The 13,767-nt window shown below is 46.0% G+C and overlaps 1 protein-coding gene across 1 annotated transcript in view; it reads left to right on the top strand.

Moving 5' to 3' along the window:
• The window catches only part of Tdrd12 (tudor domain containing 12), an 80,043-nt gene that overhangs the window by 19,495 nt on the left and 46,781 nt on the right, over window positions 1-13,767 (top strand). Inside the window, exons 6-7 of the mRNA XM_035449469.1 lie at window positions 10,954-11,009; window positions 12,333-12,418. Of these exons, the coding sequence (XP_035305360.1) occupies window positions 10,954-11,009; window positions 12,333-12,418 (142 nt within the window). The remainder of the gene's footprint in view (window positions 1-10,953; window positions 11,010-12,332; window positions 12,419-13,767) is intronic.

Raw genomic sequence — 13,767 nt, forward strand, 5'->3', positions numbered from 1 at the left:
TTTTCTTGGTGTCCCCCCGCCCCTCGGGCTCTTTATTTTTTCTGCCTCCTCTTCCTCCGGGTTCCCTGAACATTCAGGAGAGGGATTTGTTAGTCAATCCCATTTTTAAGGCTGAGTGTCCCAAGGTCTCTCACTCTCCGCATATCTGGCTGTGGGTCACTGTATTTGTCCCATAAGCTGCAGGAGGAAGCCAAGGTACTGCCCTATGAGTAGAGCAGAGTGTCATGGCTACCTTTACACAACAACAAAAGGAGTAGTATTTGGTCTTACTCTAGGTACCCAGCTATCTAGGCTCTGGTTCGTGGTCACCCAAGCCGGTTAGGGTGTGAGTCCATCTCGTGGAGTGTGCTTTAAGTGAGATCAGGTATTGGTCACTCCCTCCAGCTTTGCCCCCTGCTGCCCTAGCATGTCTTGCAGGCGGGACACCACTGTAGATCTAAGGGTTTGTGTTTACAGTTCTCCTCTGGCGGTGTACAGAGCGCCTTCCTGTCCCAGAGACACTGGAATGCAGGCTGAAGGTTCTCGGTAGGCACCAGCTCCAGTTCTCTGTGTTCACGGAGTTGTGTAGATGTTGTCTTCAGCAATTAGGCCGTGCTGTCAGTTTGAGGAGAGCAAACTATAGTCTCGGCAACAGAGATTCCCATGGGACCCCTTTGGCCGACAACTCAGTTACTATAACCCAGTCCTAGTGCTGGAAGCTTCGTTTGGTGACAAGAGATGGGTAGGGGTAGTTGGGACTCCATCTGCCCCATTACTTGGCGATTTCATTTATATGGACTTCATTATATGTATATATTTTAGGAAGTTTCCACTGTATTATGTTTCCATGCCACCCCTCAAAGGGCCCTTTATTTTAGCGGTTTCTCCCCGTATCCTATCCTTGCCCCCCCTTGGCCTCCACCTCCCCACTTGGCCCCCCTCCCCCACGTCCATCCTAACTATTTCTCTTTCCCAATGAGATCTACCTGATCCTAACTTTGTACCTGACTCTGGTTCTCAGAGTGTAGCTTGCTTATCATTGACTTAACAGCTAATATCCTCATACAGGTAAATACATACCTGTCTTTGTGGGGCTGGGCTACCTCACTCTGGATGATTTTTTTCTAGTTTCTGTGAATTTCATGATGTTGTTTTTTAATGACTGAGTAATACTCCGTTGTGCTAATGTACCACATTTTCTTTATGTGGTACGTCATCCATTTGTCTGTTGAGGGACATCTGGGTTGTTCCCAGTTTCTGGTTATTTTGAGTAGAGGAGCAGTGACTATGGTTGAGTCGGTGCTTCTGTGGTAGGGTGAAGCATGTTTTGGGTACATGCCCAAGAGTGGAGTAGCTGGCTCTTGGGGTGGACGATTCTGAGGTAGATCCTGGGGAATCGCCCGCCACACTGCTTTCCATTCGTGGCTGCACAGTCTGCACTGCACCAGCAGTGACAGAGTGCTCCCCTTGCTCCACATGCTCCCTCGCACGAGCTGACGTTTGTTTCATGGTCCTAGCCATCTGATGGGCATAAGATGAAACCTCAGAGCACTTCTGATTTGCATTTCCCTGATGGGCTGTGGATGGTGAACATTTGTTTCTCAGCAATTTGAATTTCCTCTATTGAGAATTCTGTTTGGCTCTGTAGCCCGTGTTTTAATTGGGTTGTTTCCTTGATACCTTGTGGTGGTGGTTTGAATGAGAATGGCCCCTAAAGGCTCGTAGATTTGAAAACTGGGTCACCACGGTGTGGCACTGTTTGAAAGGATTAGGAGCTGTGGCCGTTTTGGAAGAAGTGTGTCTCTGGGAGTGGACCTTGAGGTTGCTCTGTTCCCGCTACCTGCGGGTCGTGAAGTCGATTTCTCAGCTGCTTCTCCAGCACCTTGTGTGGCTGCCATGTTTCCTGCCATGATGATGATTGACTAGACCTGTGAAATTGTAAGCAAGCCCCAATTAAACACTCTCTTCTCTAAGAGTTGTGGTCATGGTGTCTCTTACAGCAATAGTTTTGTGAGTTCTTCATATATTCTGATATTAGCCCTCTATAAGTTGTGTGGTGGTAAAAAGTATATTTTGTATTCAGTTCCTTTGAGAGTGATTATCAGCTGTTGGAGCTCCCAGTGGGATTTTGGGACCACTTGTGTATATTATATTACTTGTAAATAAAGATTTCTTCCAAGTTCTTGATCTCTTTCCGTTGTCTTACTGCTCTATCTGAGGCTTCATGTGCTGTATTGAATAGGTATGGAGAGAGTGGACAGCCTTGTCTTGGTCTTCATTGCTGTGGAATTGCTTTGAGTTTCTCCCCATTTAGTTTAATACTGGCTGTAGGCATTCTATAAACTGCCTTTATTATGTTTAGGTGTGTCCCTTTTATCCGTAATTTCCCCAGGACTTTTATCATGAAGGGATGTTGGACTTTCTCAAAGGCATTTCTGCATCTAATGAGATGATCATATGGTTTTGTTTTTCAGTTTGTTTTTCTGGTGAATTACATTTATTGATTTGTGTGCATTGAACCATCCTTGCATCTGAGGGATGAAGCTTACCTTGATCATGGTGGATGATATTTTTGATTTGTTCTTGGATTCAATTTGCAAGTATTTTATTAAGGTTTTTTGCATCTATGTTAATCAGGAAAATCGGTGTGTAATTCTCTTTGTTGGGTCTTTTTGTGGTTTGGGTGTCAGGGTAACTGACATCATTAAGTGGATTTGGTTAGGTTGCCTCTGTTTCTATTTTGTGGAGTATTGGTATTAGCACTTTTTTGAAATTCTGCACTAAAACCATCTGGCCCTGCGCTTTTTGGTTGAGAGACATCTGATGGCTGCTTCTGTTTTACTGGAGATTGAGTCTGTTTAAATTGCTGATCGGATCTTGATTAGTTTGTATCAATAATTATTCATTTCTTTTGGATTTCCCAATTTGATAGAGTACAGTTTTTTTTTTTTTATTTACCTAACTTTATTCTTATGTGCACTGGTGTGAAGGTGTCAGATCCTTTAAAACTGGAGTCACAGACATCTGTGAGCTGCCATGTGGGTGCTGGGTACGGAACCCAGGTTGTCCGGCAGAGCAGCCAAGTGAGTGCTCTTAACTGCTGAGCCATCTCTCTCTAGCCCCAGAGTACAGGGTTTTAAAGTACGTCCTTAGGATTCTCTAGATTTCTTCAGTGTCTGTTGCTAGGTCTCCCTGTTCTTTTCTAATTTTATAAATTTGGATATTTTCTCTCGTTGTGCCCAAATTCTGAATCCCCATATCACCAAGAGGCCCATTTCGATGCAAAAGCAATGAGTCTTTTATTGCAGTTGTTTAACGAGCTAACCCCATTTTAGCTCGGGTCTTTCACCCACCTGCCAGGGACGGTGGCTAGAAAAGACAGATCGAAGCGTCTGCAGAGAGATCTTATAGGGCAGCTTAAGGGGAGTGTCTAGGGGTACGCACAGGCTCACGATTGGTGTGCCTCAAGGCTTGGAGGGTTTGCCCTGTGTTGATTGGTCAACTGGTTGTTATGGCCCATAGGCCCTCCCAGGGTGGTTGCTATGCTCTCTACGTCATTGCTGTGCGCTTGTCATAAAGCACACCCAGAGCCATAAAGCATAGTGCCACCAGCTAACTTCTGATTGGTTCCTTGTCACGAGGCAGGCATCTGACCTCCTAGTGACCAAGACAAGGTCAGGCAAGTGCGTGTTACTGTCATGGCTGCCGAAATGGGGGTCTGGTCCCTTCACTCTCTACCTTTTAGTTAATTTGTATAGGGTTTTGTCAATCTTACTGATTTTTCTCAAAGAACTAACTCTTGTTAGATCTATTCTTTGTATAGTTTTTGTTTCTATTTTATTGACTTCACCCCTGAGTTTTATTATTTATTGCCATCTACTCCTTTTATGTGTGTGTCTTTTTTGTTCTAGAGCTTTCAGATGCGCTGTTAAGTTACTAGTTTGAGATCTCTCCAACTTGTTATTGTAGGCATTTAGTGCTATTAACTTGCCTCTTAGAACCACCTAAGTCATGTCCTATATTCTAGGGAATATTTAATTTCTTTCTTGATACATTTTTCATCTAGTAGTGAGCTGTTCATTTTCTGTGAATTTGTAAGCTCTCTGTTGTTTCTGTTGATATCCAGGTTTAACTTGTGGTCGAATAGGATGGTGGGATGTTATTTCAGTTTTTTTTCTTGTAATCTGTTGAGACTTGCTTTGTGTCCAAGTATGTGGTCAGTTTTGGAGAAGCCATGAGGTGCTAAGAAGAAAGTATATTCTTCTGTGTTTGGGTGGCATGTTCTGTAAATATCTGTTAAGCCCTCTTGGTTTATAACTTCAGTCAGCTCCAGCATTTCCCTGTTTAGCTTTTGTCTGGAAGGCCTGTTTGTTGGTGAGAGTGAGGTATTGAAGACACCCACCATCACTGTGTGAGGATCATTCTATGAAATGAGCTGTAGTAGTTTCTTCCACAAATTTGGGTGCCCTTGTGTTTGGTGCATAGAAGTTAAGTATTGCAAAGTCCTCTTGGTGTATTTTCCCTTTAATGAGCATGTAGTGTGCTTCCTATCTTGTTGGGAGCCGAGAAGATTCCATTAGAGAATTTCTCAGAGTCCAAACCTCCGGAGCTCTGGTCTGTGCTGTACTGCAGACGCTAGCTGATTTGCTGTTGAGTGGCACAGCCTCAGTGGAGAATGTCCCCTAGTTTTGCATCTCTACAGAACTAAGCATTTGAATCAGCCTGCACCAGGGCTGAGGGGAAGGTCTATGTGAGGGGTGAGGACAGATGGTTGGGGGGTTTCTGCCAAGAGGTCAACAGGGGTAGAGACTGTTGGGGAGAGCTGCTGAAAGCAGCCAGGGGGTGCTGGAAACGCTGGAATACATGGGAGACTCCAGTCTGCAGCATGGGACTGAGAGCTCTCCAAAGATGACAAGATGCTGTGTCTGGTCTTTATCGCAGTTGGGTTGCTAGGAATTTCCAAGTCCACGCCCCCCACTCAGGCCAAACCTCATTGCTTCTGTGGTTCGGGACTGAGACATGCCGGCCACGACACTATTTTAAAGACTATTTTGTTAGATACTAAAATGTCTATGCCAGCCTGCTTCCTGGTCTATTTGCTTGGAATATCTTCATCCTTTGACCCTGAGGTGATGTCTCTCCTTGATTTTAAGCTGTGTTTCTTGGATACAGCAGAAGGATGGATCCTGTTTTCACATCCATTCTGTTGGTCTGTGTTTTTATTGAGGAATTGAGACCATTGATATTGAGAGCTAACAATGAATGGTGTTGGATTCCGGTGGTGTTGCTGTTGGTGGTGTTGCTGTTGGTGGTGTTGCTGTTGGTGGTGGTGTTGCTGTTGGTGGTGGTGTTGCTGTTGGTGGTGGTGTTGCTGTTGGTGGTGGTGTTGCTGGTGGTGGTGGTGTTGCTGGTGGTGGTGGTGTTGCTGGTGGTGGTGGTGTTGCTGGTGGTGGTGGTGTTGCTGGTGGTGGTGGTGGTGATGTTAGTGAGTGTTGTTGTTGGTGGTGTGTATGTGTATGTTGTTGTGTTTTCACTCTTTAGCTTTGCTGGTCTGGGGTTATTTGTTCCCTGTGTTTTCTTGGGTGTAGTTATTTAGGTTGGAGTTTTCCTTGTAGTATCTTTTATAAGGCTGGATTTGTAGGTAGATATTGCTTGTTTGTTTTTAACATGGACTGTCTTACTTTCTGTTGTGATTGAAAGTTTTGCTGGGTATAGTACTCTTGCCCTGCACCTGTGGTCTCATCTGTCCAGGCCCTTGTGACTTTTAGAGTCTCCATTGAGAAATCAGGTGTAATTCGAATAATCTACCTTCATTTGTCACTTGGTCTTTTTCCTTTGCAGATTTTAATGTTATTTCTATTTTTAGTGTTTTGATTATTATGTACCAAGGAGACTTCCTTTTCTGGTCTAGTCCACTTGGTGTTCTGTAAGTTTCTTGTACCTTGATAGGCATCTTCTATTTTGTTGAAAATATTTTTGGGGCCTTTAACCTTGATTTCTTCTCTTCCTTCTCTTCGTTTGTTTGTTTTTCTCTTGAGACAGGGTTTGTCTGTGTAGCCCTGGCTGTCCTGGAACTCACTCTGTAGACCAGGCTGCCCTTGAACTTACAGAGATCCACCTGCCTCTGCCTCCTGAATGCTGGGATTAAAGGTTTGCGCCACCATGCCCAGCTATTCCTATTATTCTTAGATTAGGTCTTTTCATATCATAGTGTCCCAGATTTTCTGGATGTTCTGTGCCAGAAGGGTTTTTGTTTTTTTGTTTTTTTTTCTTGTTTTCTTTCAGACTCAACATTTTTTTGATCTATTTCTTCTACTGTATCTTCAATGCCCGAGATTCTCTCTTCCATCTCTTGATTTCTTTTGGTGATGCTTACCTCTGAGCTTCCCCTTTGAGTTCCCAAATTTTTCATCCCCAGATTTCCCTCAGTTTGGGTTTTCATTATTGATTCTGTTTCCACTTTTGGTTCTGAAACGGCTTCATTCATTTCCTTCTGCTCTGTGTTTTTTCATAGGTTTCATTTCCTGTTTAAGGACCTCCATCATCCTCATAAAGGCTGTTTTAAGGTCTTTTCCTTGTGTTTCATCTATGTTGGGTGAACTGGAGGAGTTGCTGGGCTCTAGTGGAGACTTTGGCCTCACTTTTACTGACAGTGTTTTCACACTGGCATTTAGGCATCTGGGATTGGGGAGGTTATAATTTTAGGTGTTTATATGGTCTTGTCTTTGTTGGGTGGTTGTTTTGTTCCTTCATTTCTGTTTCCTCTCTGGTTCTTAGGAGAATGTGGTGGCTGTATGTTGCTTTGTGGGAAAGTCTTCTGGGGTCCTGATGGAATCCCCAATGGCCACACCTAAGTAAACTGTGTTTCTGGGTATTGGGAACTGACATTTAGGAATGGGGATGGGCTGGGTGTCAGGCCAAGGGGTCCACAGTATGGAAGAAAGCAGGATGTTCCACCAGGATCTGCTTAGGCCCCTGGAAATGGGACAGAAAGCGAGGAGAGGCTTCAGCAGGTCGGCTACAGAGTTGGGCATAAGAATTGGGGGGATTGGACTTGGAGAGAGAGATGAAAACCTGGGTTAGGCTCTTTAAGTCCCTGGTCAGAGTGGGTTCAGGGAGTGCCTGCTGGGGTAGAGCAATGAGTGGGTGGAGGTAGGTTAGAAGGGGAAGGCCTGTGTGACAGACTAGAGGTGGGGGCAGGGTGAGGGAGTCTGCAGTATGGATTCTGCTGCAGAGCTGGGGATGAGGCAGGGGGATTGGATTTGTAGCAGCAGGGAGAGAGGTGAAGATCTGCACATGGTCTACCTGCTCCCCTGGCTGGAGTGCCATGCATGTGGCTTCCAGTAAGTACAGCTTCTTAACTAAGTGAACCAAGTGTTTGGGGTTCCCTTGAAATCTTTTCCCCATTAGCGGGGCTGGCAGTTGCATTGGTCTGTGCTGTCTGCAGGGAGCAGAATCCCCATGGCAGCCTCTTCCTGAAGGTTGCAGTGAGTGAGCTTCTTTTGGGAAGACCTGAGCTCTGTGCTTGTGGCCCTGTTTTAAGTTGTAAGAATTAACCATAATGGAAAACATGGGATCAAGAACCATTAAAGGATATTATCTGAGGGCAGTGTTGCAGGCCTGTACTCCAGTTACTTTTTGGGGTCTGAAGCATAGGCTCAGTAGTTTGAGGCCAGCTAAGGCAACGCAGTGAGACGTCCTCCCCCAAGAAAAAAGTTGATCACAATTCTTGTCCAGCCCCCTGTCTTCCCTCTGGGAAGGCCTTGTGTTTTTGTTTTTGTTTTTTAAAGCTCTTAAGAGCCATACCTTTGAATATATACATCTGTGTGGCAGGTCAATATATGTGTCTTTCCTTCTAGTTTTTTAGCATTTCTCATAAGTGGATATAATTGTCATATATGTGTTTAACCTTTTGCCTGTTGACAGCTAGTTACTGTCTTTCCAAACCACTTGGCGTGTCCACGTAGCACACACAGTTGCAGGGCTGGGGAGATAGCTCAGTGGAAAAGAGTTTGCAGTACAGGAGGGGGGGTGGGGTTTGGATGCCCAGCACCCCCACAGAAACCCGGGAACTAAATGGGGGGGGGTCCTATGATACTTGCTCAGGCGATAGGATAAGCTGGGTAGCCAGGTTAGCTGGATTGGTGAGCTCTGGCTGAGTGAAAGACTCTGTCTCAGTAACTAAAGTAGAGCACGACAGAGGAAGATAAGTGAGGTCAGCCTCTGGCCCTACTCACGTGTGCTCGCGCCCGCACAGGCTTGCACCCGCACTCTTATGAACAAGTACATATACACATGGACAACACATGAGCAAACCTCTGTAGCCGGGGAGTGTTAAATGCAAGCGCCCTGCCTGTCCTCACCTCTTTCAGCATCTGGCCAGAGCGCCAGTGTTTGCACAGGATAGCCCCCTGCGCTAGTTAGTAGTCACCACTTGTGTCTGGGATAGATATGAGTGGAGGGCTTGGTTTCTGCCTTCTGCCTCCTGTGGTGTTAGCAGGCAGTGCCATCCTTTTTCTCCAGGACTGTGGTATTATGGCAAGAAGAGACTCGGGGAGCAGCCCTGTTTTGACTCCTCTCAGCTGTGTTGGAAGTGTCACCTTTGTGGAAGCCACCTACCTGGCTGCTCCCATGGGCTCCTTACGCCATGCCTCTCATCCAGCCCTCCTCACACCATCACCCGTTTGCTTGAGGTGATGCATTGCTTTTGTGGTTGGCCTTGGATTGTCCACACAGGGTAATAAGCTAGTTCATCTAGAGGCCAGTGCTTCCGGTGTGGCTGCCCGCCACCACTTAGGAACCTTGGCCCTTGGGGACTGGGAGAGAGGCTCCCGGGCAGTGGCCTGTGGCCTATGCTTACTGTGTTCCTGTCACAGTCACTAGGTGCTGTTTCTCCAGGTATGAGGTGGACAGCAGCCTGCATATTAGCATCTCAGAGAGTTCTTTCCTTCCCTGCTCTCACCACAGGATCCCCGGCTCGGATTGCGGTGGTGGTCAGGGAGAGCCTTCTGCACACTCATGACCGAGTGCCCAGCACTGGCAGAGGGTTTCCCATTGTGTTTCAGTCACCTTCAACATGTAAAACGGTTTTGTTTTAGCTAAAATAATTTCCTTAGCATGTGTATCACAATTTTTATGGATGCTTGTTTCCCTTAAAAAGACTAGCAGCTTCTACCATTTTTGTTGTATATAGAAAGTGCCTTCTTGGGGGCTGGGGAATGTGGCCCTGCAGTTGTGAGCACCAACTGTTCTTTCAGAGGACCTGGTTGGATCCCTGGCCCTCAACATGAGAGGTCACAGTCATGGATAGCTCCCAATCCCAGGGAATCCAGGGCCCCTTTGTGGCCTCTACAGGCAACCAACACTTACTGAGTGGTGCACAGACATACACAGAATAAAATGTTTTTAAAAAGTGTTTCTTTAGGGGGGCTGGAGAGATGGCTCAGAGTTTAAGAGCACTGACTGCTCTTTCAGAGGACCTGAGTTCAAATCCAGCAACCACATGGTGGCTCACAACCATCCCTTATGAGATCTGGTGCCCTCTTCTGGCCTGCAGGCAGACATGCAGACGGAACACTGTACACATAATACATAAATAAAATCTTTTTTTTTTTTTTTTAAAAAAAAAGTGTTTCTTTGGCAATGAGGATATGGGTCAATCGGTAAAGTGCCTGCCTTGCAAACAAGTCTGAATTTGGATTCCCTGGAACCCATATAAAAGGTTAGATATGGTGGTGTGTGCCAGCAACCCTAGCCTGGAGGAGGAGCAGTGGCCGGCCAGCCTAGGAGAACTGATGACCTTCAGGTTTATACTAGGGTTTGTTTGTTTTCAAGATGAGGTTTCTCTGAGTAGCCCTGGCTGTCCTGGAACTCCCTCTGTAGACCTGGCTGGCCTCAAACTCAAGAGATCTGCCTGCCTCTGCCTTCTGAATGCTGGGATTAAAAGTGTGCACCACCACCACCCAACTAGTCTAGTGTTTGTGTGGTGTGTGTGTGGTGTGTGTGTAGTTTCTTTTTTTTTGACATAATCTCAAAGAAAGATTCAGGTAGTCAAGGAAAGATACTGACACTGATCTGACCTCCCCCCCCCACCATATGTTAGGGTCACATGACGGGGGCACCTTGGCAGGTTGGGGCCAAGATGAGCCACTGTGAGATCACGCCACGCAGTGGATCTCATGCAAGAGATTTATTGGCAAGGGAGCAAAAGGCCATCTCAGAGTGGGAAGAGTGGGAGCATGAGAGAGAAAGAGTGACAGAGAGGGAGAGAGAGAGAGAGAGAGGGAGAGAGAGAAAGAGGAGAAGCAGTTTCACAAGTTGCCGAGGAATTCTGGCTTTTATCTAACCACCAGAAATCCTCCGGTAGTCCAGGTTTGGTCCATCTGGAGATATTTGGAGTGTGGGGAATTGCAGTTTCCTCTGGACCTAACAGTAACAAGCTTTAGTTTATTTTTGTTCTTTCTAGACACTGCCTTGTCCTGCTTTCACCTACATCTCTTCCTCCGGCATTCTTTGTGAAGAGTAGTGAAGACGTAGACTGAGCAAGCTGGTGGAGCTGAGATGAACTAGGGCCAGGGTACTAGAGCCTCAGAGTGAGGGCCACCCACAGAGTGTAGCTGGCTTTTCCAGGGCGGACTCTGGGGCTGGCTGATCAGTGTGTGTTGCCATTCTCTCTCTCAGCCAGTGACGGGTGGTGCACACTTAGTGACTGGGGATGGTGGTGGGCAGAAGGTACCATACATTGGAATGGGGGCAAAAACATCTCGGCAGGGCCTCTGTAACTGTCTGAGCTGTGAGGATGGCATTGTCAGATACACCTGGAGTCTGTACCCTGCAGCAGAGCTGGCATCGGCTCCTTGTCTGTGTTGGCTGTGTGACAGCGTGGAAAACGCCCATCGTCCAGCTAACAGAATGGCAGTGGTGTATTAGCCAATGCTTTTCACTCAATGAAGCTGCATCCGTTTGCTCTTCCAGACCTGCCACCAAATGGGACAGTGCAGCTATCCAGTATTTTCAGAACATTCTAAGAGGTAAGGGAAGGTTTGCAGACTGCTTTGAATCGATCTGTACGGTGCCTTCTCCTTCTGTTGCCAGATGTCTGAGATCCTCATGCATGGCCGTTTGGCCCTCCTCATGGGGCTCCCTAAGTTACTTGGAGCCCCTTCCATGCCAGGTATCACATTGATTTTGCAGGTGGATTTGGACGCCAGTAATTGTCAGCTGAAATAAAGGGCTGGCTGTGTAGAGGACCCTCTCACAATAACAGTCCCTGCCTCGCAGATGGCTTTCAATGCGGAGGCTGTACAAAGGGAATGTGTGTGGATTTTCTTGATTCAGCAGTTGATGGAAGGCCATGCTTCTTTTCCTAAGCAAGGGATAATAAGTGTACATTTGTTGTGTGATTATCATTGCTAACAAGGCATGTAAGATGTCTTTAACTGTTTGTCGACTTCTGCTGACCTTTGCTTATCTGTCTGTAAGACCTGGGATTTGAAAACCTTAAGAACGGGGCAGACTGCATTCAAATGCTGTAAAAACCTTTACTGCAGTTTCAGTGTACATTTTATACACGGATGTAACAAAGAAAACAGTAATCCGGGGAAGGCTGAGGACAGAAAACCATGATCAGAAAAGCATGTAAATAATCTCAAATAACAGCTCTTTCCCAGGGCTTTCTCAGGACAGACCAGTTTAAACACAGTTGCCTTGCACATACATACCGTAGATTATATCTGGGAAAACATGAAAGCAAAGCTGAAAGCCGTATCCAGATTCAGGGCACGCTAACCAGATTGGGTTCTATAGCTATGTTCTGACACCCACCAAGAAGAAACATGTCTTAGAAGTTGAGTGTAAATGTTTAACACAGGAGGTATGAATTACATCTGAGAACAATCCAGGGAACCAGATAAGGTAAAAGAGGCCCCCTGCCTTTTGTCCTGCTGTCTCTGTCACAGTCCCCCATATTGTTTATATGCACCATTCTCTGAGACAGAGTCTCTCTGTGTAACCCTGGCTGTCCTGGAACTCGCTCTGTAGACCAAGTTGGCCTCAAACTCGGAGATCCACCTGCCCCCACCCCCCCACCCTCACCCCTGTGCTGGGATTAAAGGTGATAAAGCCATCACGACCTGGCTCATGCATCATTCTTTTGACCTCGTCTGACACTGTTTAGGTTGCAGTATCTGTCCTGACGCATGTCAGTCAGGGTTCTTGGGCTGTGCCTCCCTGTTCTGAAGTATGAGTGGCTGTGAAAGGCCTAAATGTTACTGGTTGGTCACCTAATGAGAGTATGCTTGCTTTAAAAAAACAAAAACGTCAGCTCAATTGTATGTCCATTTATTACCATTTAGCAACTACCCAAGTAGAAGCAAAACTTTGTGCTGTGGAAGAAGATACTTTTGAAGTTTACCTATATGCAACCATAAAAAATGAAAAAGTAAGTGAAAAATTTGGGGAAGAGAGGGTTGTTTTCTAGTTTTAGTTTTTTGAGATAGTCTTATATAGCCCAAGCTAGCCTTGTAACTATCATTGTTACAAACTTTAAGGATGACCTTAAACTTTTTGTTGCTAATAAAATATAAAAAGATAAATAAAAAACTAACACATCAGAGTTGGACAAGTCAGACCAACAGAAGGAAAAGAGCCCAAGAGAAAGCACGAGAAGCGTGGAGACTCACTTGTTCCCACACTCAGGAATTCCCTGAAAAACCTTAAACTGGGCCAGGCTGTGGTGGCTCACGCCTTTAATCCCAGCACTCCCAGCACTCGGGAGACAGAGGCCAGGGGATATCTGTGAGTTTGAGGCCAGCCTGGTCTACAAAGCTACACAGAGAAACCCTGTCTTGAAAAAGAAAACAAAAAACCTCCTTAAACTGGAAGCCATAATACATACAAAAGGACCTGGTACAGATCCATGCAGGCCCTGTGGATGCTGCCTTCGTCTCTGAGTTCATGTGAGCTTTGCTTACGTTGATTTAGAGGGCCTTGTTTTCTTGCTGTCCTCCCTGCCCTCTGGCTCTGATAATCTTTCTGCCTCCTTTCCTTGGGGTTCTCTGAGCGAGCCCTGAGGGGAGAGATTTGATAGTCGTCCCATTTAGGGGTCCAGTGTTCCAAGGTCTGGCCTCTCACTCCCTGAACGTTGTCTGGCTCTGAGTCAGTGTATTTGTTCCCATCTGTGGCAGAAGGAAGCTTCTCAGATGATGGCTGAGCAAGGCACTGACCTGTGAGTATAGCAGAGTGTCATTGGGAGTTATTTTACTGACATTTTTTATAAGAACACTAGTATTTGGTTTTACCTGAGGTCTGGGGCTATCTAATCTCAGGTTCTTGGTCACCCAAGTGGTTCATGACTTTATACTCTTAATTTGGTCTCTACTGCCAAGTGCTACGGATTACAGGCATACCTGGCAATATTTGTATTTTGGAAATGTTTATCCTTATTTTAAACGTGACTTTAATAAAACTCTAATTCACACAGTGGGACCTATTTTAACCTTTGAAGGTCTAGCTTAGAACAGAAGCTAGTAGGACTATTCCTTGAGTCGTTCATTCCATGTCTGTGTTAATCTGTGCCCGTGTACTAGTGAGAGACGTCTGGGCCGTACTGGGGCTGGTGCTCTATCTCCCTTTCAGCTCCGCTCCTGGCCTCTTCTGTTGATTATTGAAAACATGGACCTTGAACTTGGCAGTGGTGGCCTGCCGATCTCCTCTGCAGAGTGAGTTCCAAGGCAGCCAGGATTACACAGAGAAACCCTGTCTTGGAAACAAACAAAAAATTGGCCTAAT

This window comes from Cricetulus griseus, chromosome 9, assembly GCF_003668045.3.
Source record: "Cricetulus griseus strain 17A/GY chromosome 9, alternate assembly CriGri-PICRH-1.0, whole genome shotgun sequence".
Taxonomy (NCBI): Eukaryota; Metazoa; Chordata; class Mammalia; order Rodentia; family Cricetidae; genus Cricetulus; species Cricetulus griseus.